Raw genomic sequence first — 26,911 nt, 5'->3', positions numbered from 1 at the left:
AAAGTACTGTAAGTGGCATCAGTTACTTTGCACAATGAAAGACAGTTATGACTATAAATTAGGGGTCCTTAAGAATATATATGTGTTACAATAAAGTGAAAGCATTCTGCCATATAACACTCACGCAGCTAATCTATTGATAATGTGTGATTAATAATGGCTTTAGAAGCCTAACTGCATGAAGCACAACGAACAAACCATTACCACTGAAAATACAGTGACTAATGTTTTCAACAGGTGCTCGTACTAAAATAAAAGGTAATCAGGGATGAGCTATAAAGCCGTTTTTAGAAAATTTCTTGAGGCTGCAAAAAATCTTTCAATCAATATTTCTCCAGAACAAAAAACTGCAGGAGACTTTCACGGTGAAGTTGTGTTATCAGAATCCTCAAGGCATTATTTCATGTAGGTATGACTGGCTTTTTGATAAATGCAGTTCTTGCCTACTGATTGCAAAAAAAAAGAAACTATTGCACAGTATAAAATTGTGGATTAAATACATCAGTTACTTAAGTCATGCAATAGATTGTTGTACACCATACAGTTTAACGCTGATCGTCAATGGGAAAAAAAAAAAGGGTGGAGAGAAAAATGTTCAGTGATTTTTGCTTAAAGACAGACTTAAGTATTTAATCATGAATTACCAGAGTAAATGATCTATGTGCTAGAAAGACGCTGCGAACAGATTTGTTTAATTATTAGAGCCCAGCACCATGCCAGTGGTGAGAGAACATCTCTTTAGCAGGTTTGGTTTGACCTACATGGTTTATCGGGTTGTAGAAAAAAAAGGAGCTAGAACCTCAAGCAAAAAAACTTTTATATTATTAATATCTCAACTAAATAACTTCACTTTAACTAAGGAAATGTTGTTAGAAAATCATTTATTCAGTGTTGGTAATCCAGCACCATTCCTAATAATGTCTTAATTGCTTTCTGGAGTCTTTTGTTGATCCCTAAAACAAGGTGCCAAAACTCAGTCCTGCAGCATCCTCTATAATGACAGTCCTGTATAAAAGCATGACAGAAGGTGATAACTTCAGGTGAACAAAAAGTGTCCAATCGTATTAGATGTTATGAGCATGAGTGTCTCGGTCATTTTTAGTCAAGTGTAATTACCATTTTTATTATGTAGTTCGATATAAAATTGCGATAAACTGTAAATGTTATATTACATTGTCAAGAAAATATAAATGGGTGCTACTTTTTTGTCCTAATGTCAGCCAGCAGCTCAAAGAAAGTAGAAATCTTCCAAATAACGGCAAGCAAAAACCTGTCGTCAACTGGTTACTGCTACTTGAAAGGTATCTGTTCCAATAACAACAGGGAGCAACTTAACTTGAGATTTATTTACGTCAAACTACAGAAATGTGAAAAACTGCACGAGTCAGGTTAACCTTTAGAAAGTAGCTCTAAATTACGTTAGGCAATATGTCTCACTGTAGGAAAGGTTATACATCCAAAACAGGTAAAAATGCTTGAATATTTGTATTACGTATATTGCACATTCAGTACATGTATCGTACAGATTAAACAGTACAACTCAACTAATCTTGGCATCAATTATTAACTTAGATTTTTATTTACAACAGATGACTTTTGAATCACATTTGCATATATTAGCATCTTCAGTTGAAAATTGTAATTCTTCCTTGGCGCCACTTAGCTTACCATTCCTGTTCATACTTTGTGCTCCACTTTACACTACTCCCAAGATGCGTGCAACCCACCAGCTGCAGGGCATGATGATTCTGCATGCAGAACGGCACCCGTGGTAGTTATAGGGCCATGGGTAGTAGCCGCCAAGAGGCTCACAAATTCTCTGGCAATGTGTGTAACTTCTTCTGCATTCAATACAGCAAATACCTTGGTGGTCCAGCATGGGGTCAAATGTCATGCCACCTTCTCCTTCCAGTTGCTAATAAAAAGACGGGAAAAAAACGATTACCGTTGCCACTCGTACAAACAAATGGGCATTGCAGAAGGGATACCTAGGTTTGATTACATTAGGGCTGTCCAGGACAAATGTGTGAGATTTTCTTTCACACCTTCTCCTTGCTGTATCTTACTGGAATGTGAGCTCGTATAAGTGATATAGCCATAAAACTAAAATAGTGGTTTTACATGGAAGGAAAAATATGTTTTGAATGAATAGTCACAGAGCAACACATTTCATTTACAACAGAATTAAATGTGTAACCACAGAATCCAAGCACTCACTGCATCAAATGTAATTAGATTCTATCTGTCAAGCTATCTAATATGCTGTACCTAGGACATACATGATAACGACAGGTATCTCCCAATGTATTTTTTTCTGCAGAAATAAAATTAAACCCTGACATGTATAACAATTTGGATAACATAATTGTGTTTAAAGAGAAAGGTGATAGGAAATGCTGGGTTGACAAGGCGACACGGTATGTGAGACCCTGTATGTATATATTTTAATGTCTGGTATTACTTCGATATTGGGAGCAAGAATTTACACCTGGGAACACATAGTGAAACCGTATGGGAAATGCACTAAAACGGTAGCAAGTTTGATAGTGACAGAATGCATGGTCCAATCACAGAGTAACATGAGAATGAGAGGGACAGTATAACAAGCAGCATAAAACAGAAGGGGTACATAATATGACAAGTGAAATGAACAAATGCTGCTAAACATAACATCCAAATGGAAACATGTAACAGTAAAAAGATTCTGGCACCAGGGGTGACAAACTAAGGGACAATGTTACAAAGTGCCTGAAGAAAAGGATTACGTTTTAAGAAATAATGCCATGAAAATTATAAAAAAAAAAATTGTATGACATTCATCTGGTGATGTACCGTTGATGAGAGATTGTATATGAACAAACTATTTGCACCTGTTCCAATGATATATCTTAATTGTGAATAATGCCCTTGCTCCTTTGCACACAAAACTGTGCATATAGATTTGATTGCACAGTGGAATTGGGGAAAATATCTTTGCTTTTTCAAGTCTGGTGTTGCTCAAAGTGCAGCTGCAGTGTTCATTTATTCTGCAAACTTGTCAGTACTTTGTAAGGTAAGAGGTTGATGAACAATACCTTATTGGAAGAACTGGCAATAATCCCTAGAGGGAAGGGTATTGTGGAATACTGATAAACTACATTCTGTGAGCTTCAGAAAGTGTACATTTTGTTTAAATAACCCCGCTTTAAAAACATAGGAATTACATTGATTCCAATGCTAAACATATTCCATATTGCTTTTCTACTAGGTGTATCTATTTTATGTTTTTCTCCACTGACAATATGTTTGAATTTTCCTTTCAAAGCATACTCTTTAAATCCTTTTTAATATACTTTAAATTACTAAGATATTTTCGGGTAAGGAAAGAAAAAGTAGTGTGTACGCATCATGGAATTCATGATTTACATTAGTTTCTGAGAGCATGGTATACCGTGAAAAGTTGAATTTGCAATCTTGACAAAAGAACAGTTATGAAAATTGGTTCCTACGTGGTTTTAATATAAAGTATCATGATGTTCGCAGTACTGTATATACTTGCTGGCTATTTTAACCACAAAAGTAGTAAAAGGATAAGAAATATAAGATACTTAACATTCCCACTGAGAGGGGTTAAGTCCAATCTATGTTTAGAATGCTGAGCTGGACATGTCAATTCTCCATGTAGTTAAAATATTTATCAATACATAACTTCATCCATTTTCTGCCATTTTCATGCTTACCTCAAGGCCTTACTTTTGCTATGTTTTGTAAATCCTTCTGCACGTTTGCAAACTTGTTAATGAACAAACACAGTGTTCTTTATAGATGTTTGTACTAAATCAGCCCACACTGTCTCACCATTGAAATCACATACAGTATACTTTACAGTAAAGTTTCAAACTTACATGATATGGGTTCTCTGGGTTGAAGGGTGGAGTTGAGTCTCGCTCAGGTTCTGGTCGTGTTTCGTTGGCTTTCGGAACACGCCGGTTTCCTTGGCGTCTCGTGTTTACTTCCTCTGCTGCGGCCTCAAACTGGTCAGTGTTAAGATTGTTTTGAGCTTGTCGAACTTTTCTTCCAACTTCCCTTTTACCTCTTTGACTTTCTGGAAATAAGTATTATTTATTATTATTAGGGGCATTATTTAAAAGGGGTCCTTCTTAGCAAACAATGCATCTGCAAGGGAAAACACTCAACCATGGATCATCTTCTCTGACATGTTTATCTTTTGTTTCATTATACAGTACAAGTTTAGTCATTTCACAAATGTAGGCCCCAAACCTTCCTAGCAGCACAATGGCACACAACAAATGTTGCCAGGGATGTTTGCATCACAGTTTATAACTTTGGATAAGACCATCCTGGGGGTATTTTCTATTAGATAATTTTGGAACAGATGAACAAGTCACTCGTATAACACAAATCTAAAGAAAACCTAGCAACATTTGATTTAGTGCTTCCATAATGAACATTGACAAACCTATTTAATGCCAGACATGTATCTCTGTTAGGCATGAGGCTACATTTTGCTTTGTTTAGGTTTAGACAATTGTTGGCCAGTATCCCACCTTTATTTAATTTCCATATCTCCTTCTATCTGTACATTATAAATGCACCAATTGTTTCTTGAAAAAAAAGTTGTTGGCTGGTACACGTACAGTTGATCTTGCAAAAAACATGGTCATCTTTATTCAGTTGTAATGCATTATATGCACACAAATTAGGATTATAAATGTACTATACAAACTACATTTGTATCATATGATAAGAAACTTGCAAACACCTATATTAATCCATGTAATATCATTGTACATGGTGTCACCTACTTAATTAAGCATCTCATAGTATTAACATATCTACATTGGCAAAGTAAAATATAAAACAGATATAAGAGCATCTGGTATAAAAAGGATTGAAGAAATGAGAACAGCACATGGATATTAGCAAGTATAAGGAAGTATATTAAAGTTCAATTATAGGCAGTGTTTCGGCCCTATTACAGAGGGCCTTCCTCAGAGTTCTTTGGAAGGTCCTTTGTAATAATTGGACGTTAATATACTTCTGTATATGCAATAATATCCGTGTGCTCTTCTTATTTCTTCATAGCTCCGGGTTGGGTGATATATAGCCTTTTATTTATTCAATATACATGCACACGCATTAGTTTTTATTGCTTTTTTAAGGCGTGCCACTGTTCTCACATTATATATACATATAGATACACACTGTATATATATATATATATATATATATATATATATATATATATATATATATATATATACACACACACACACACACATATATATATATATGTGTATATATATATATACACATACATACACACTATAAATATATATATATATATATATATTTATTTATATTTGGTGGCAGTAAACCAACTTCACAACAAATCAAGTTGTCACCTCTGGATCATTATGGCAGATTTTTCAATGCCCAGCAGAAAGAAGAAGCATCAGTTGCAAAGTATGATTACTGTAACAGGAATGAACATGGACAGAATTTGCAAATGTGAAAACTTCTACATCATGAATTAATTCTTCCAGGAGAATCCAAATAGAAAATGGACATGGAATGGACCCAATGGAATCAAGACTGACATTGACAAGATTCCAGTTAACAAGATAAACGTGATTGAAGGCTGCACGGTCCTTAACCGTTTTAACACAAGGAGTGATCACTGATTGGTTCGCTGCAAATTACATCTGAACGCGAAGTTGGAAAGCAGAAAACTGATTAAAAAGAAAACATTCAACATCAATAACCTCAAGAATAACGGCAGATAATTTCAACTAGAGCTGAAAAATGGCTTCAAATTGTTCGAAATGCATGGGGACACGATAACAATTAGGAAGAACTTATGAATATTGTAGTTGACAGTGCGGAAAACACTGGAGGAATCGCTAACAAAAATCAGGTTAAGAAAATATTTGATTAGGCAAAGCAGTTACTTAGGAGACCACAAGAAATGAAGCAATCCCAAGATGCAAGAATTGAATATGCAGAGCTATGAAAGACGATCCGCAAATGTACTACTGTGATATGGTGAATAAGACTATCGAAGATAACAAAAGCTTACAGAAGATGACCAGCGAATTATGATTGGGAAGAAGCAAATTACTGCACTCAACCAAGACGATAGATCCACACAAAAGACCATGCACAAAGTGAGTTGTGGTCTTCTACATTAAATTCTATGAGAACACAGATAACACAGGGCATAATGCAGCAGAGGACGAGCGAGAAGAAACCACCAATGATTGTAAACACTAGGTGGGAGTCCGCACTCAAAAAGATCAAAACCAAATCGATATAAGATGAAGTAATTTGCTAAATATCTGAAAAGTAACATACACTATGGAACATGTGTAAAACCAAAACAGGTACACAAATCAGAGCTCAGAAACAGAAACATGCAGTAGTGGCAAAATGATATATACAATAAAGAAGGATAAGAGATACTTATCTAAGCTTCTTGTCTAAGCTCTGATGCATACTCAACGTTGCCCTCCTTATCTTAACATTTGTATCCTTTTCTCTATTTTAGTTTGTTGTTATTAGTACTTTTGTTTCGCCTTTTTCTTGTTTGATCTGCCTATCTCAATAGTTACCAACCCTTATTACTAGCCACCTTCCTCCCCTTCTCCTTTTTTGTTGAGTATGCATCAGAGGTTAGCGAAGAAGCTTAAATAAGTATCTTTTATCATTCTTTATTGCATATGTCATTTTGCCACTACTGCATTTTGCTGTTCCTGAGCTCTGATTTGTGTACCCGTTTTGGTTTTACACATGTTCCATAGGGTGTCCTACTTTTCAGATATTTAGTACATTACCTACTTATCGCGATTTGGTTTTGATTTTTTTCAGTGTGGGCTCCCACTTTCTGGTGTTTACATTTATTCTGAGGGATATAAGGGTTCCTATGGGTTCCCAGTACCATTACATATTTTTTTTTACCACTTTGATTAGTATGAGTACTGATTGGTGGTTTGTAAAACGTGGTAACAATGATGTACCATGCGTCGTTCCAGAAAAAATGGCAAAGGCAATAAAATCCATGAAGAATGGGAAGGCTCCTCGGGAAGATGGAATTACACCTGAAATATGGAAAGAAGCTGGAGAAGTAAAGAAAATCCTTACAAAACTCTTTACAAGATCATTGAAGAACAGGTAAATTCCAGAAGAATTGAGTAATTCCATAGTTATCCTCATCCACAAGAAACGAGACAAAGGAGACCTCAAGAACTACAGACCAATCAGTCTATTTCCAATCACTTACAAGATTTTTATGAAGATACTTGCTAATCGGCTGTAGCAGACCCTGGACTTTGCCCAACCTAGAGAACAAGTGGGATTTTGCAGTGAATGCAACACAATGGACAACATCCAAGTTGTAGGAGAAGTGATTTCTTGAAGTAATCAATACGATCTATCACTTAGCTTAGGATTAATAAATTACAAAAAAAAAAACATTTGATTCTGTCTACAACTCATCTGTTCTAAATACATTAAGACAAATAATCGATGAAGCGTACTTCATATGGCTAAATATGTCATTTACTGGAATGCAATATCAACCATTAAGACTACATGAAGACACAAGAAAGATAAGGATCCGCAAGGGAGTACGACAGGGAGACACCATGTCACCACAGCTTTTCACAGTAACTCGAAGAATTGTTCAAGATATTGCATTGAGAAAAAAAAGGAATCAAAATCCACCGTGAATTCCTGACTCACCTATGATTTGAAGATCACATTGTTATTTTTGCCACAAGTTCAGAAGACCTCTAGCAACAAATCAGTGAACTTGCCAAAGCAAGTAAGAAAGTGGGCCTCTGTATGAATCTCAGCAAGACCAAAGTGACGTTGAACAAATGGACTAGAACTAGAAAAAGTCAGACTATGTCTACCGTAGATGGCTAGTAACAATGGACGGGACCCTTTTGAATGAAATCAATAGGAGAATGAAGATGGTATGAAGTGCATTTGGAAGAAACAAGACAATCTTGGGCCCCCAACGCAGTGTCCGAGGGCACTATGGCACCCACCAAGCCTTTTGTTGGTGCCCACAACCTCAGTACCGCCGACTGCTGCTGTGTGCTGGTCCGCGCCGGAAGTCGGGCCCAACTTCTTCATCCGCGAGCAGGACCAGCACGACACTGGAGGTGTCCCCCGGCCTAAGGTAAGTGTATTGTGTGTGCGGGCGCATTGGTTGGTGCCCACCATCTCCTGAATGCTCAAGTGTGCTCTTGGGCACAAAAAAGTTGGGGACCCCTGCTTTAGTATGCGGAGTTCAGCACATACCTTCTTCATCTGCTACCAGTGAAGAAATATATTTGTCACATTTACCCTAAGCCAACCACTTTCCAACTTTAGCTTGCTCTTTTGCCCGTGTTTTATATTAGAAGAGTTATATATTAGTTTTCAAGCCTTATATTTATTATCTCTATCATACCAATGTAGTGCCCTTCATACCAATATCACATGCTTTTTGCATAATTCAGTCTATTACTGTTTGCCACACTTTTGACCACTATGCAGTGTACCTTTCGGGTATATTGGTTGGAGCCGGAAGACAGGTAGATCTCCACAAAGTTCCAAGATTTTTGAGCTCAAAAAGCTGTTATCCTTCACAGGTTGATCTGCAGCCACCCAGATAAGAGAATTCTCATCAAACTTCGCTGGCATGATTTCATCTTCCTGCCAACATACAAAATGCCCGTAAACAATCGACAACATACCAAATTTACACTCAACCCACCTGCATTTTTTCCCCCATTAATATTTGGCCTATACATTTGTTATCCCACAACAAATATTTTGTTTTTAATTGAGGCCTCCATGACAAGCATCTTTTTATCCATTATTTAAAACATATTGACACAGCTAGCTTCCTATGACATACAGGTATGCATTAATGAAGAATAGGAGAAATACATATAAATTGAAAGTTTGAATGTGATACTATATTTGTGTGTGAGTGTTTGCCTAATGGTTTACCTGTAAATGTGTCAAATGTGGGTGGGGAAGTATTCTACTTAGTGCTGTGCATTTTACTACTGATGGGATGCCTCTTTTCCTAAACCATAACAATGTGACACTAGTGAAGATTCTGGGACCCCAAGTCTTCATGTCGGTAGCTCTTTGGCAGCCACGCATGTATTAGGACATTTCAGAAATGGCGAAGAAGACTGTGAGAGCTTGCTCTGTAATGATCTATATCTCATTCACATGTCCATCTATCTGGCTCCTACAGCCATTTTGGTACCCGGCCATGAACAACATAAATGAAAAACCTGTTGGTACTTTCCAGTAAAATTGTCACAATTTTTGAATTTCAAAATGTTTGACCCTGAAATTGTGCCGGCACCGGTTTAGTCTCCACTCTCCCGTCACTGGGCTGTGTTTATGCCATTGCCTCCCTGGAAGTCATATCAATTACTTCAAATCACTAGAAAACTGCAGGCCGTCTGCCCGAAATTAGCACCACTTGCATGACATGCTACAAATGTGCGCAGGCGGTGCCAGTTGATATTTAGAGCAGGAAGGTGCTCCCGAGTCAGGTTATCATGCAAATTCTGCCAAGGTAACATATGGCCACTTAACAACTGAGTGAATACTTTGTTATCTCATTGCAGTTTTGTTTGCTTGTAGGCATAACATTACTAAATAAATTATTACATTGCATTAAATATGGCTGTGCTGCAATCATTTAGAAACGTCTATGTGGCTATACAGTAAGTGTGGTATTAATATATTGCTAAGGAGTGTACTACATTACAATGGGTGTAACTACTATTTTAGCACATAAATTACTAGGTTGCTATCAAATTATACATTTATATATAATATAATACAGGCATACCCCACATTAACGTACGCAATGGGACCGGAATGTATGTAAAGCGAAAATGTACTTAAGTGAAGCACTCCCTTTTTCCCACATATCGATGCATGTACTGTCCTGCAATCGTCATATACGTGCATAACTGATGTAAATAACGCATTTGTAACAGGCTCTATAGTCTCCCCGCTTGCGCACAGCTTCGGTACAGGTAGGGAGCCGGTATTGCTGTTCAGGACGTGCAGACAGGCGCATGCGTGAGCTGCCGTTTGCCTATTGAGCGAGATGTACTTACTCGCGAGTGTACTTAAAGTGAGTGTACTTAAACCGGGGTATGCCTGTATGTACAGAAATTATAGCACTGCTACCTGTGAGAATTACCATAATCCCTCCAGATATGACATACTATATAAATACCTATATATTACTATAAAGATTGTGGCCCATATAGCAGTGGTTATTCCAGAAGACACCTTACAATGCATTTAACCAAATAAGCCAAAAGGTGTCTTGTAAAATAGCACCGCTAAGTTAATATGACCCGATATTACGAGTGGAATTACTACTTTGCTGTAAATGTTTAATTGGTATACCATCTGACTGTTAACGTAAAAGAAATGATTATTTTACTATAGGAATCGCTGTGTTCTGTTAAACATGATCTTTATATAAACAAAACTTCACTACTACAACATTACAGTACTCTATGACTGGCAGCATAACTATAACAATGTAGGTACTACATTTCTATAAATATTACTATGTACTAAAGACATTACCACAATGTAATAAACAGCATTTCTAAACTACTATAACAACATTATTGTTTAATATGACAGTACTGTATTGCTATAATTATTACATTGCCATATAAATGGCTACATCTGACTATAAACTCAGCGATCTTCAAGTGATTTTGCCATGTACAGTAAACACCAATACACGTATTTAACAATATTAACAAACTGCAACGGTATTGTATACCGTATGTGTTGACTTGTGTTCCATAAACAGTATCAGGAAAAGTAATAGGTAATGACAGTTAGATGGGACATTTTCCTTCTGGATACTGTACATAAGTCATTGCATTAGTAAATACAACGTCTCTATAAAAACACAACCCCTATATTATTATTATTATCAGATAGGACACATTATTACACCCTTGTGATCAAACTCTCCTATTTTATTCAGTATGAATGTGACATTACTACAGTAATTACCCCATTCCTACAAATATGACATTTGTAAACATTACACAACAATGTATGCTGCCATATTAAATTTAACTTCAGAATTTCAGGAGTTTAGTTTGATGTGACTTTCTGCTGTAGAAGTTAATGTTCCAAGGGGATTCCTTTATTGTACACATTGATTTGCATTCAGTCTTCAGATGAATAAACTCATAATCCAGTGCGGCTTGTGAAGCAGTGCATAATTCATATCCCCTTTGGTTTATGACACCATTTGAAATTAGCTGATGTTGATTTTCTGAAATATAAATTGACTCTAAAACATTTATTACACAGATAAAATCCCTTGGAGGGGTTAGCTGACACTGCACACAGGATGAGTTGACTCATATTTCATTTTTAAATATTTTTCGTAATTGATTTTAAAGGAAACATGTTTTGATAGCCGACTAAAACTCAACAATGTTGTTTTAATTTTGTTAATTGTATTGTGGATCATTTTACAATCCCTTGCCACAGCCTTGTTTTTCAATTGGAATTGAAGAAGGAATTTATCTTTCAATGCATTCTTCTTTCATCACTGATATTCTCTTATTTTTTTTAAGTTAATACATTGAAGGTTGTTTATTTTCCAGATAACTCTTACTGAATATGTTCATCATCGTCTAGAAAAATTATGAATATTGCCTGGTAATAATTTTGTTTAACATGTATGACGGACAATATATAACCATGTCACATGTTTGGGATATGAATGATATAGAAGCCGCACATATCTTCTTAAAGTTCAGAAAATAATTGATATAATAACTATATTGAAGCTTATATACATAATGATAGATACTTCCTACTCACTAGCCTGTCGTAAAACCTTTTTCTGAGTTGATATATTATGCAATGGATTGTTCTGGATGGTTTGACACTTATATTAAATACCAGACATGTTACACCTATAATGCACTGCTGGCCAAGTCTCCTTAAATGAGCAGGGAGGAAGCCATCTCCCTGCTTCCCAGTTGGCTGATCTTCAAGCCCAGTACAGCCGTAATAGTAGAAGTTCTTGTCTGGTCTAATTTATGCTCCCAAAAAGAGGAGTGTGACGCTGGACTCAGAGCACCTCTAGGTGTTTATTCTGCCGGTATCCGATATCTGGCCTCTGTTCTCCCTCACGCGGGTACTCAAGAGACAAAGATAAAATCAGATATTCGACCAGAACAATGAAAGGGCTGACTTCAATGCTGGGACAAATAAAGCACTTGAAACAAATTGAAAGGCAAAGGAAAATACAGAAGAATAGAAGATAGTGTGTTAAGGAGGGAAATATTAGGGTTTCTAGAAATAGAGACCTACAGAGAATGTTATTTAAAAATATATTTTTATATTTCAGATTTTAGTTTATTATAATTATTCAGTGTTGTATATCCAATCAGATTTATGCTTGCTGTATATAGGTTAGTTTTGCGTCTCCATATAGGTTAGTTTTGCGTCTCCATGCACATATAGTATGAAGCACCATCTGTGTGAAAAACTTGGGGTTTTCTGGGTACTCGGAGATTACATTTCTGGTTCGTCTAAATGCTTCCTTGACTTCTCCATGGTGTTGGCATTTTGGAGGCGCTTGGGTCGCACAAAAAATGCTACCACAGAACTGATATTTTGGATTATGGACGTTTGTTTTTAGATTTTCTAAATCTGTAATAGATTTGTATATACTTACCTTGGTGCGCTTTGTTTGTATTTTTTTTTTTATTACTGTTCAAGTTCCACTTTGGGAGAGGCTCATTCCCATACAAGATGGAGGAAGAGAACCAACCTTAGCACAGAGGGTTGTATCTGAGAAAGGGGTTCTAGGAGGTAATGAGCTGGCATGAGGAAAGATACAGGGAGTAGAGCTAATATGAATTAACTCAATGATTAAATTGTTCTAAAACTCAGAAAGGAAGCTGTAAATGCCAAATTACTCTGTACAAAGGAGCAGCTGAGTATCTATTATTAGGGAGTCATTACAGACATACCCCGGTTTAAGGACACTCACTTTAAGTACACTCGCGAGTAAGGACATATCGCCCAATAGGCAAACGGCAGCTCACGCATGCGCCTGTCAGCACGTCCTGAACAGCAATACCGACTCCCTACTTGTACCGAAGCTGTGCGCAAGCGGGGAGACTATAAAGTCTGTTACAAATGCGTTATTTACATCAGTTATGCACGTATATGACGATTGCAGTACAGTACATGCATCGACAAGTGGGGGAAAGGGAGTGCTTCACTTTAAGTACATTTTCGCTTTACATACATGCTCCGGTCCCATTGCGTACGTTAATGCGGGGTATGCCTGTATATATTGTCCAAAGTGCCCGATCGAAACTGCCACCCGCCGCTTCGGACAATATAAAATTACCCCTTTAGGTCCCCGCTGGCTACAAGAGCTGCCCCACAATGGGGGGGGCGCTGCGCCGACAGAAACTCCTGCTCAATAAAATTGAGATCAGGAGTCGTGACGGAGCGCTAGGCCACGCCCCCGGCGGTTCAGCCAATGAGAGCGAACCTGCCGGGTGACGTCATGGCCACACCCCCGTCAAGCCCCCGCTGTCTTTCCCCCTGCAGCTCTCTGCAGACCTGGAAATTCGGCTGCACGCGCCAAATGCACGGGGCTGCAGCCACATGCCCTGGACACGGACAGCACCTGTGTACGTGGAATTGCTTCACACAACAAAATCTTGTTTGAAAATCAGATTGGGGTACAGCTACTGTACGTCACTGATACCCTATGGAGGGTATCAGAAATATGACGGCTTCTCTCATGAGTGCCACCTCCCCAAAGTTTTTCATCCATAGTACAGCTTGGAGTGTTCGTTGCACTGTTCACCAGTGTATACAGCACTTTAATACAGCTTTCTAATATGCCGGAAATATGACAAATATATATTTTCATTCAGCCTTCTGTGACACAATGACTTCAGACAATGGCATGTTCAGATTCCCTTGTACCATTCTTACCAACTCAAATGAGAGGCTGTCCTTTGTCATGCTGTCAACATCTGGGATGTGTGCTTTTGCTTGATTTTTAATGTAGCATTTCTCCCCTCCAGCAAAACGAATGCCAGTAATGCCCTGGAAGATATGTACAATTAGATTATTCATCATGTTACAAACAGCATGAGCCCTAATACATCTGAAAGTAATTCCCATATTCTAATTGCTTCTTGGGTTTTCAGCGAGTAGCACATGGAAACTTGGGATGTGTTTAATTTTAGAAGGAAGGAATGTGAACTTACTGTAAAGTAAATCGAATTAAACAAAATGGATTTGGTAAAAAAAATGGTTCAATTGGATTTACAATTCCATTGTTCAGTAGTAATGGAAGACGTAACCCAATTCTTAGGGGGTCAATCTATATTGTCTAAAGTGTTTTCAGTTGAAAATTCCTATTGACTTCAATGGGTATTTGCGAGAGAAAACAGCGTCAAATGGCCGTACCTGACAATATAGAATAAAGCCCCCAGTCACTATTCCTCTCCCTACAGGTGAGAGCAGATCAAAGAATCTGAGACCTTCAAATAAGTGACACAGAACCTTAACACAAGGTTGCTGAGAAAGTGTCAGAGTAGCTTAAAATGCAAGAAATGTTCCCATAGCACAGCCTGCACTGTAATAATATCTCGCAGGAGGAATTTTACAAATAAGCTAGAACCCGATGCTGTCTATGTTAATCATTGTGACATTTGGAACATTGTATAATAACTTAGCACAGCGGAGCTCCGTTTATAAAAGAACTGACAACATATTGAATGTAGCCTTTGATAAATAGAGATAAATATTACCTACCATACTGTCCCTGCAAAAACATTCTGTTGCATACTGATGCATCTTTTTCTTAATGACTACATGAAACTCCTTATAAGAGAAGAGTTAAATATTCCAGTTCAAGTCTCGCCAGGTACTGGGGACGATGCAGAAATCCTTTTATTGAGCACCAAGTTTAGATTGTAATCTCTTCCGGGCTCAGACTCCTTAAGGCTTTTGTTTTACTAACAGACAGTAGCTGTGCAGACTTTGTAAGCCAACTGAATAGAAAAGGATTACCGCATGCAGTACAGCCACTGTGCCATTGTGAATTATCCCCACAGTGCCTTTAAATTCTGCTCTGTACACTGACAGCACTACGTAACAATAAAATATATTACCAGAGATTTTAGGATGACAAATGTCACTTCTGCAGATTTGTTGTTAGCCGTCACATTTAGAATGACAGTTTAGTAAAGAATAAAATAAAATATTCGCAGGCCTAATTTATTTAAAACACTGCTCATTACAATGCTGCACTTGTAGGTTATCCCATGTGTGTTCTGCAGTAATTCTACAGCACGGTTTTCCCATAAGGGGGATATCCTGTAGCCTCTACAACAGAAGTATAAACTGGATTTTATATTCACACTTGATAAACAGCAACAGAAGCAGAAATGCGATGCAGAGTGCTTGCGGTTGTCATCAGAAAAATATAATTCCATTTTAGCTGACATCTCACAAATATAGCTCCTAGTGCATCTTGTTTGTGATGTGTAATTGAAGTGGAAGTCTAATCCCGGAGCTCATAAATCTCACAGAGTCTCTAGGTCTTCCCTTACGGCTGGTACAAGTGAATGATCAGTGCGTTAGCTTGTACTTGACTAAGTTCTTTCAGGGTATCCCAGGCCTTAGACACACTCAGTAACAAAAGGGACTCTGTAGCATGCATTGCAGAGCCATCTAACACAGTGTCAGAAAACTAGATTTCTTAGTGAAAAAGAGGTAAACGGGGGCTTGCTGAACAAGTTATAAAATCGATTGATCCAGAGAAAATGTGCTTCGCAGTTACTGCAGTAAGGAAGGAATGTGTATTTTCCCATGTGAAACATAATTGGTAAATGTTGCACTGAGGTTTTTTTTGTCTTCCTCTGGACATACTATAAATACAAGTATTTCCACTCACTATGGCTTTAAATTAAAAAAAGGCTGAATCGATGAATACAACAGAACCATTCTTTTTTTTACCCTTGATTATTATTTTAGTTTATTATAGTCTGTCATGCACACATGAAAAGCAAAATAGATGAAACCATATATCATAGCATCACATTGGGCTTTTGCTATAAAGGGTGAGAGCATAGTTCCAGTGCTACTGCATTGACTTCAATAGGACTTTTCGCGTGGTGGTGTCGGATCGTTGCTATCGCACATTATACAGCAGGGCTCATAATTGCTCAAGAACAGCTCGCCATCTGAGATACCATCATGTATATATATTGTATGTAGAATGATAGAAGAGCTCACCACAGATAATACATTTTGCGTACAATTTAATATTGTATCTTTTGTCAATACACAAAATGTATAATCTGCGGTGAGCTCTTCATTCCACATACACTATTTCTCTTATCGGATTGGTCTCCGCTAGAAGCAGCCCCACAGTATATTCTGATTCTATACACCTCCTATTCCTTCCCCAAACCCTCTCATCTAACAGACTCTGTTTGGATATATTCACAGTTAGTACATATATACCGGTAAAGTATTTACTCATTTTTCTCACTCATCACTCACTATTTAGTGATTTTACACAATACATGTCAATTTATTGTTTTTATTATATAGTAATTCCCTTTTGATATTCACATTTGGAGCTATCATTTTTCTGTGTTGTTATATATACACTATAATTCTAAGTTGGATTCCGTTTTCCGTTTGTTTGTATGTCAGAAGCATCGAAATCTCAGAAACGGCACCACGTAGCACAACTAAACTTTCACTGTACATTCTGCTGCGGATTTGTAGGTCAACACAACTATTTTGAGCGTCCAATGTGACTCGCCTCCTAAATTATGGACATTCTAAGTTTCCCTCGGCTGTCCAGCAATAATGTTAGAGCAGGGGGTGGGGGGCGTGGCTACTAAGGGAGGGTGTGTGTCCTTGCCTGGATCGGAGCTGTGTTTGTGTCTCTGTGAGATGTGCGGGGGAGATGTGCTAGCTGGAGGGGGGGAGATGTGCCAGTGTGGAGGGGGGGGGGGGGGCGGGGAGAGATGTGCCAGCAGGGGGGAGTGGGGGAGATGTGCCAGTGGGGGGGGGGGAACGGGGGGCAGGGACATGTTCCGGCAGCAGGGGGAGACACACACACACAGACACAAATCTCACCCCGCACTACATCCAGCAGTGGGGGGGAGGGCCAAGGAGATGTGCCGCCAGCAAGGGGGGGGGGGAGGCGGGGGGGGGGTCATGTATTCAATATTACATTCCCCGGGCGAAGCCGGGTACAAAAGCTAGTGTGTGTGTGTGTGTGTGTATATATATATATATATATATATATATATATATATATATATATAGATTGATATAGCCTGAGTCCCGCTGGTCCCATGTCTGCCCCCTACTTCTGGCTACAGCTGCGTCTGGCAGCGGAGGCTGGCGGGGGGGGGGGGGGGGGGGAGGGGGAGGAGCATGGGGAGATTGCGGTAGGCGACCCGGTCGCTGGAGGCTACTGGCGGCTCCCATTGCAAGGCATCGCCATCTTGGCTGAGGGCACGCGATGCGGATATAGCAGGGAAGGTCCTCCATGGGAACTACAAGCCCCAGCAGCCCCTGGGACTGCAGCTCACATAGCGCGAACCAGCCAATAGGGCTACACTATTCTCTCTTCTGAAGATATAGATACATTTTGCGCGCTAGGAGCACGCCAGTCTGAGCTGAGACCAGGATAGGGTAGGTTGTGTGTGTAGGGCATCTGTGACCCCTGCACTAGGCCAGAGACCCCCTTAGGCACAAGCTAGGCCCCGACTCCCCTCAGCTTGTGGTCATTGCAGGGGCAGGCCCAGTAGTTAGGGACACTGCCACTGTAGTACCAGTGTGAGGGACGCGGCGGCGAACTGGCAATCCGGTGGTCTGAGATCAGACCACCATACAGAGAGTGAGTAAGAGACTATTAAGCTGTGACACTCCTGATGGACACAACCCAACGCGGAGGCAGACTCGTCGCTGACGACAACGGCGTGGGACCAGACAGGCCCTTTGTCTACAGTCGGCGCAACAGGGTGCTTGAGCACCCGGCAGGCATCATCAAGTGCACCAACTTTACACACGTTAGTTGTGGGCAGCACTGTCACACACACTTGGGGTGGGAGTGCCAATTGGGGGCCGGATGCTAGGACATTGGTGCCCCTGCACCCAGTTACTGTGGGACTACAGTGTGGGACTATTGCTATATGTACTATACGGTGTGGGTGTGTAATATATATGTGTTATCCGTTGTGCTTAGTACAGGAAGGCCCCACTTCTCGGCGATCCGCTGATACGGCGGTACCGAGAAGGGGGCCGCCATGTCTGCGCATGCGCAGAACGGGGAAGTCAGGGGTCGCGCATGCGCAGAACGGGCGGTTGACGAGGGTGTGCATGCGTAGAATGGGGGAATTGCCGGTTTGCGCATGCTCACATTTCCCGGTTCCGCTTTCCGGCGATTTTCGCTTTGCGGCGGGCCCATAGAACGGAACTCGCCGCATGCCTGGGGCCCTGCTGTAAATATCGTTATAGCATATCCTGGTGGGTTATTGAGTACATTGTCCTGTGACTGGGTTATCCGACACTGTTAGAATCCCGCGGAGGTGGGGGCCCTGTCATCAGATGGATCAGGTACACCCTAGGGTACCAGAAGCGGAGGTTCAGGCCTCCTGTGAGCCACAGGTAACACAGTATATCTCCCAGGGGGTGGGGGAAAGTGCGCTACAATAATATATCTATATATATTTTTTTGAAAACCTTGTGTATTTGCTGTGCTTATGGGCAATCTGATTGGTCAGTTGGTCTGTCACTCACCCTCTGGCCCACAGATTGGTCCGTGGCCCGGACCCGCCCCCGCACGCCTCTCATTGGCTTGCTTGCTTAGCTGGGGGGGAACACACACGCACAACCACCCGGCCACTCTCCTCTTCACCCCGCGGCCTGGGCCGCTGGATCCCCCCGCCATCACCCAAATCTCACCTCCCGCCGGCTACCCCCCCTCCATCACCCCCCTCACCCGCAGCTCACCTCCCCGCTACCTCCCGTTTGCCGCCACTGCACACTCCTACCGCCGGTTGGCGGAGCGCTAGGTATTTACATGCCTCCGCCGCCGCGTGAGGTATGGGAGGTGTGGGGGGGATGCCGGGCTGCCCACTATCTTCATGCCGCCGCATGAGATATGGAGGGTGCGGGGGGAGGGAAGATGCAGGGGGGAAGATGTCAGCCACCCACACACAACCAAGATTCACCCCCCCCCACACACACAGCCACACAGAATTCACAACCCCCACCCACCATTCACCCCCCCACCCACCATTCACCCCCCACCCATACAAAATTAACCCCCCCAAAGATTTTGACCCCCCAAGATTCACCCCCCCCCCCCTCCCCACACCCAGCCACCCAGAATTCACAATCCCCAGCCACCCAGAATTCACAACACCCACCCACACACCCAAAAATCACCCCCCCACCCATCCTAAATTCACCTCACACACCCAAAAATCACCACCCCACCCACCAAAAAATCACCACCCCACCCACCAAAAAATCACCCCCACCCACCAAAAAATCACCCCCCCCCCAACCACCAACAATTCACCCCCGCCACCCACCAAAAATTCACCCCCGCCACCCACCAAAAATTCACCCCCCACCCACCAAAAATTCACCCCCCCAAGATTCACCTCACCCCCCCAAGATTCACCCCCCCTACACACCCAAGATTCATCCCCCCACCACCCACCCAAGATTCCTCCTCCCCCCCCCCACAAAACAATTATTAGGGATTCACATCCCGGGCAACACCGGGTCTCTCTGCTAGTATACAATAAATATATATTTTGGTGCCACATACATGAATGCGTATAATACTAATGTGTCATAATCAGTGCTAGAACTAATCCTGACAGCAAATGGTTCTGTGAAGTTTGTTACATGTAATATGTATGCATGTTCTGTAAAGATGAAACTATTGAGGAGTTCTTTGATTTTCCAGTTAAGGGGATCTGTTTTGGGGGTGTACCTTTGGAGCAGTGAAGACGGGTTTCTTTGTACTCCTGCTGGTGGTACATGGGTACTTACAATTTGGAAATCGTGCACCTCCACCGCTTCCTCGTTTCCAGCCCCAGTCTTAAAGGTTTCTAAATTGTTACCAGCATCAATTTCCATGGACCCTTCCTGCACTTTGCCATTTATGCTCATTGTGTAATGAACATTGTACACCTGCAAAAAAAATAATAATAATATATATACACATTCAAATTATTAAGTTAGAAGAGCCTTGTTAATTAAATATATGAAAAAAAAGACATTGGGTCATATTTACTAAGGAGTGCTAATCCACAAGACACCCTCCCATAGCAGAAGACCCAGTATGGGCCCATTCATTACAATAGACCAGAATGGGTCTTCCGGCGCCAGAAGGTTGGAATAGCACTGTTTAGTGAATTTAGGCTGTTGTTACCAAACCTACAGAACTTTATATTCTGCTGGCATGTAAGCTTGCTAATATTTATATTCAATGATAATCATTCATGGAAACATATTCTGTTTTGGTTTACCTGTATCCTACACTCCCTATTGATCCTAGGAAAGGTATTCGTTGTATTGTGAGTACTGTGACTGACTGCACAGGAAGCAGCAGCTGATTGGCTCCGGTTGTCAGTAGTGAAAGAGCGATACACTTGAAGGACGGGGATGTTAAGTTCAGCAGTGACCATAAAGCAATTTCATTTCAAAATGCAAAGTAGGTGGTGTAGATTTCTCCACTTGCAGAATTAAAAAGAGCACAAATTTATCAAAGGGACAAGACACAAGGGATTTTATTTCCCATTGGTAAATCTGTTGCTGTTTTTCTGCACATGTATTGTCCCCCCCCCCCCCCCCCCTTGAGACTGATAAATAACACCCATATCAAAGATGGAATAGTGTCAATAAACGAGGAAACGATTTTGCAAGCAGCGCTGCTCAGTTCAGGAATGTGATTAATTGATTTGGGAGTTTATGAAATACTCTCTCTTCAAAGTAACAGAGGCTGATGGTGGATGTATCCAACTTTTATTCCACTCATGCACTGACGCAACAGAAAGAGAAATGAAATAATTAACAGGTAAAAGTAGTGAATAAAATATTGGAAAACTAAAAAAAAAGACCGTGAAAAATACCCGCTGTGGCCAGTTTTACAACAACCTAATTATTATACCGTCTTCTGGTTCTTTTATTTATAGTTGTTGTATGGTGAATGAAAGGCTTAAATGCAAACTGTTTAAAGACATCAGTTCTCCACATTGATTTGAAATAAGTTAAATGTGCTAATATTATATGTATAATATACATTTAAAAAAAATGCTTTGGCCTGACCTATAAAGTGTTCCTGGGGCCCCCAGGACATAAGTGTGCTCAGTGGCAGATTAAGACCATCTGGGGTCCCTAGGCACCAAGACATTGGGGGCCTTTTCTCGAGGTGGCCCTCCTCCTGCAGCGTCATGACGTTGCAGTGTAATTTGATGTCGGGTCGCCATGACAACGTGACGCTGCAGGAGTTGGGCTGCTCCGTAGAAGGTAAGAGACACCCCTGTCTCTTTCTTAGGCCGGGGCCATGGTAAAAAATACAGCGCTGAGCGTCTACCAAAGCCCCACACATGCCGGAGGTAAGTTTTCTGGCTCAGTGCGGCTCAGTGCTGTATTTTTTTACCATGGCCCCGGCCTTACACACACATCTTACATTGGGTGAGTGCCTGGGACTCTGAAGCTCCCTCCTCCGGTCGGGCTGAAGTTGGATCCGGCGCCGACTGGAGGAGGCAGACAGTGAGCCCAGGGCTGCTGCATGGGTTCTGCACCGCCCCACCGCAACCTACAGGAGTCCCCTAACCTTAGGGGCCCCATGGCACGTGCTTAGTGGGTAATCCGGCACTGCATGTTCTGGTCGCCTGCAGATAGTTAAAACATTTGCCGTCTGCCCTGGAACATTCCAGCATCCTCAAATATTTACTCTGGGATGGGATGTTACGCTCAATCCTTCTCCTGGCTCAACAAGATTTGACTATAATGAAACGTTGTCATTTTGATCTTTCTGACGTGTGGCACATCCATGTGGTTATTACAATAGTTCAGTTATATGGAGGCAGTTATATGGAGCTTACGTGAGGCAAATCCAAACCATTGGAACTATGACGGCAATTAAGCTGCATATCAACAATATTGCATTCACACAACTGCCTCTCTGCTAAGATGGGTGCAAATGGAAAGCTGATATAAGTATACAATTGTGTCAAACATAAGGGTTTATTTATCAGTCTCCTGGCCACAACACCAGATAAAACTGCAGCAGATTTATTAAATAAGAATCCCATATAAAGCAGTGAGATTTTTTTTAATATAAATCTGGCACAGCTATTTTGCATTGATTTTTTTCCCCAAGCTTTGCCCAGTGAAATGATTAGAAATGTTGTTGTATTTAAAATGAATGTTATTATGTGCATGCCCAAAAGGTACTGTACACTTTTTAAGGTTTCTTGTGAACTTTTGAAAGTCTCTCTGTCCATTCCAGTTTGTCCTTCAAATATTATGCCTTTCTAAACGTTTTCCGCTTCTACAGTAGTTCTGCATTATTAAAATGTCATTCTATACTCTGTCAAAGGTGCACTTTTTCTGCAATGCAAAGTAACCTCGAGATCCCCCCTTTTTAACATCCGTTCCCAAGTGTCTTAAAGTGTACAAATTAGGCTTTGTGTGTTATTTTAGTTTATTTGTGTAGGGTTGGCGATAAATGATTCTGTATGGAATGCCCTGCAAATACTGGTCACTGTTAAGCAGAAATAAACAAATAAGTATGAGGATCTTTTGTAATAAGATTGAAGCAGCCTATTAAATGCAGCAATAGATCAAAACGATAAAAGTTATATGTTTTCCTGTAAATTATGTCTGTTGGTTCTCAGCAAAGATGGTCCATTAAAATGAATGCGTATTACTAGCACCTCATAGCAATTGCTGATTTTAACCATCCTGAAACAAAGTAAGAAGTATCTGAGTTCATGGTCATGAGATTTATCATGTTTAATCACAAAGGGGTTTTTAGCCATTTACAGTCAAAAATGTGTCTATTCTTGATTAAAAAAAAAATATCCACTTGCGTTATATTCCCCCCCCCCCACTATCTAATCTGTCCTTAGTACACCCTAAACACTGATATATAAACAGAATATAGGCTCATGTGCAGCCACTTTGTAATTTGAAAACCTAGCGGCAACTTAGAAAGATGCCTTGCCAGCCTTAAGGGCAAACAAAGGACCTTACAGAGATGAAGTACAAGGCCAACAACAACTCCTACAATATATTATTTTAAGGTCTGTGTATTTTTATAGACAAAACAAAAATGAACATAAGGTTGGCTGTATGTGCACAGCACAGGAATGGCTGGGTTTAGAAATACTGTAGGCTACTTTCAGCGCTTGCTGCTGTTGGAGGTAGTGCTGGGGGAAGTGTCTGGCCGATATACAAGAGCTGATTGAGTCAGACATAAAGGGGCTTTTGTCTGGAAGCAGTCACCACTGACCCCGGCTCAGCCTACAAGACCACAAGCTGCAGAGCAGGAGCAGGCCAGCCCCATACATGCGCCCTGAAGGCACATCAAGGACTATCACACTTTATATAGAACAACACAATCACTTAGTTTAAAAAAAAAATATTTTAAGTACTGTCTCTATTTTCTTATACTAAGAAACTGCAGCTCAATTCTCATAGTTAATTATTCCACCAAAGCCAATTATTATGACAAGTTACAAGTTGTTCACCACTACCGCTGTACTGATCCATTTTAATAATGCATGTATTTATGTTGCTGCCAATTAGGGTTGCCAGCTGGTCCTAGGTTATACAGGTTGAATGAGTTCTGGTTGTTTTTTTTTTTTTTTTAACATCTCTTTCAAAGCATCCTGGGACTGTTCTGTATTACACAAAGAAAACCAACAATTGGAAAGGACCACAGTGTCACAACGACTCAGGTTTAGTCATCAATCCACTGGCCAGTGTCGTCAGCATTGTACATGCAGAATTAATTCTAGCTCTACAGAGCTAACAACCTAAATGTGGATACCTGGGGTATATGGTGTAAAGGGACTTTCCCCATAACATATGCTGCAGAATGAAAGTCTTAGACTGGTGCCTCGAGAAATTAAAGTATTAACCCTATCACTGTGAGAGAGGTCTGCACTGCATTGATAGCAACAGTGATACATGGGCAGATCTGAAAAGGTTTAGGATAAAGAGTAATTTCTCTAAGCGGTGTGTTACTATTTATGAATGACCACTGACATGTCAATGGCTATTTCACTTACAGTAAGTGAAATAGACTTTTTGGTTTTCAGATCGCCCTTGGGCATCCCACATCTGCTCCTCGGAAACAACAGTGAGATTGTAAGGTCTCCAGGACAGATGTTCATTGTGCCTAGTTTATTATTATTACTGTCTTAATTGACAACACTTGCTATACCCTTTGATAGCTAGAGATCTAGGCGGTCACTTACATGCTTGTCATTCACTTTCCAGAAGTAGAACGCTCCAATGGCTCCGAAGAGAAGCAGCAGTGCCCCAGAGATGAGAACCACAGCTCCGATTCTGAGCAGCCGACTGCTGCTGGGCGGCTTCACTGTCACCGCTGTGTATGCCTGAAGCCAGAGGGGACAGCACACTGTCACTCCCACCAAAGTGAACGCACCAGATGGGCATCCAGGGGCTGCAGCCCTCCCAACAATTATTACATTATGCAACCATGTATTCTTTCACGTATTGTATACAAGGGTTTTACATGTACTGACAAAATTAGGACTTGGGTCATTGTCACATAATATCACCCAAAAGGACCTGAGTGCATTACTGTTATGTTAGTGGCAATGCAACCACTTACTGTAGTGACAGCCTGTAAAGGGCCTTCGATATGTTTCCGGTGTCCCATTTCTGGCTTCACTTGTACTAAAAATCTTGAGGTTTTGGTCCAGTCTCCTCTAATACTTTGTCTTAGTTGTGTGACTGCCTTTTGTCAACTCACATTCTCATTGAAACTACCAGTCAGGTAGCTGCAGATGTTCAACAATTACCTACACTTCTTCTTTTGGGTTCCTCATCACACTGTCTACCAGCCCTAGCCCATGTGATACTGCTATCTGCAGGGAGAGGTGATAGTGAAAACAAGAATAATATTGGCTTTTATAAAGTATGCTGTAACCTATTTGCTACTGAGCAATGCACTGCTGGTCTCTCTGGCAGAAACGGGGTTAATGGGACATTTCTGACACTGGTCTGCAGGACAGTCTGCTGAGGGGAGCCGGTAAAAGACATTATTTTACTAAACTTCTCCCTGGAACTAAAGTTAAATAGCGACCAAACACGGGAGATGCAAACAATTTGAACAAAATCGCACTATTATATCACGTAATGTTCCCTCCTTTGTAAATCCATGTTTATGTAGGAGAATATGAGGGAAGTGTGTTTAAAGTGGTATTAATTGCTCTAACCTTTCCAACTCTGTTATATCCAGCTCCTCCATATTCCAAATCCCCATTCACTAAGCCTATTTCTTTTGAGTCTTTTCATTATAATTTGTGCACAATTCTCTTTCCCATTTTGTATTCATTTAATAATTGTGTGTATAATGCATTTAGCCATTTTAATGTTGACAAAGCTAACTCCTACTCTCATGGTGCTAATGTAGCATAGAGCTGTAGGAATTCTTTGCAGCATATGGACCAATATGAAATGATACACATCAAGAAACTTTCACAGTCACAGAACTTGGTGTATGTGGTCTTGGGCTCCTGAACTAAAAGTTTTAAGAAGGTTCCATAAAATGTGCCACAGTTTGCAAATATCCCAATATTGTATACAAAGGTGACATGATTTTAGGTATGTTAACTGTAAAATGCCACGCTATGGATTTGGCTTATTATTCATACCTGAAAAAAAACAAAACATACTGTACTATACTAATTCACCCATAATACATTATATCACCTTGCAGCCCATTAGGAAGGGAACATCCTCCACCCCAAAACTGCCACATGCACTAAGATCAACTTCCCATAAAAAAAACTCCAACTCTAAATCCTAACCAAAAATAGATCCAATAACATAAATTTAGGGAGCAAACGGGGATCTGAGCCTGGTTATGTTGATCGCATCATTGCAGAGAGGGCAGCAAATAATTGTTCTGTGCAGAGATCCCTTAACCCCTTCTCTGCCGGGAGGGAGGGTAGCAACGCATTCCTCTGACAGGTTGAAGAGTGCAGTGGTAATGTGCCTGGCACAAAGTGCTGCGGGAGTTTGCACAGTGGCCTGGGTGAGTGTCCTGTGCTCTCCCCGTTACTCACAGGCGGCAGGCACTGCTCCACGTCCTCAGGTCCCGCCAGGGCAATGGGAACTTTCTCCGAGGTCTCTGCCATTGTGTGCTGCGGATCCCAGTCTGAGACCCCAGGCTCTGCGACGTGTGCAGGGAGACAGGGGACCTCCACGTGACCCCGCCTACCAAGCGTGCCCCGAGCACCTGCCCACCTACCCACAGAGGCGGTGCATCCTGCCCAGTGTCACACCCATACCTTATGCACCCACACCCCCTCCTCCTCAGTCACTCCCAACATGCTGGGGAGACTAGAGTTTAGAAGAAAAATGTGCCACTGTTTACTTTACTCCCTGCAAAAAAAAATGTTCCCTCCCAAATGTCTCTGAAAGTATTGGCATGTGTGGCCTCTGCCAGGTTGTTCGCATTTGGAGACAGCAACATCATTCATTCACTGCAAGCTTCCCCGCTCACTCCACACGCCAGTGGTTTTCCATGAAGTTGCACTCATTT

At 40.9% G+C, this 26,911-nt stretch overlaps 1 protein-coding gene across 1 annotated transcript; it reads right to left on the bottom strand.

The window, feature by feature from the left end:
• Positions 1-1,328: 1,328 nt before the first annotated feature.
• Positions 1,329-26,646, bottom strand: CNMD (chondromodulin). The gene is made up of 7 exons (XM_075591053.1): positions 26,433-26,646; positions 24,594-24,734; positions 20,152-20,292; positions 14,041-14,154; positions 8,550-8,703; positions 3,885-4,084; positions 1,329-1,915 (listed from the first exon to the last, which is right to left on the bottom strand). The coding sequence occupies exons 1-7, from the start codon at positions 26,502-26,504 to the stop codon at positions 1,697-1,699; spliced, it is 1,041 nt and encodes a 346-aa protein (XP_075447168.1). The 5' UTR covers positions 26,505-26,646; the 3' UTR covers positions 1,329-1,696.
• Between the last annotated feature and the right edge of the window lie 265 nt (positions 26,647-26,911).

Source organism: Ascaphus truei, chromosome 3 (assembly GCF_040206685.1).
Source record: "Ascaphus truei isolate aAscTru1 chromosome 3, aAscTru1.hap1, whole genome shotgun sequence".
NCBI classification, from domain to species: Eukaryota; Metazoa; Chordata; class Amphibia; order Anura; family Ascaphidae; genus Ascaphus; species Ascaphus truei.
The sequence above is the reverse complement of the archived record's forward strand: the minus strand, read 5'-3'. Positions and strand labels throughout refer to the sequence as shown.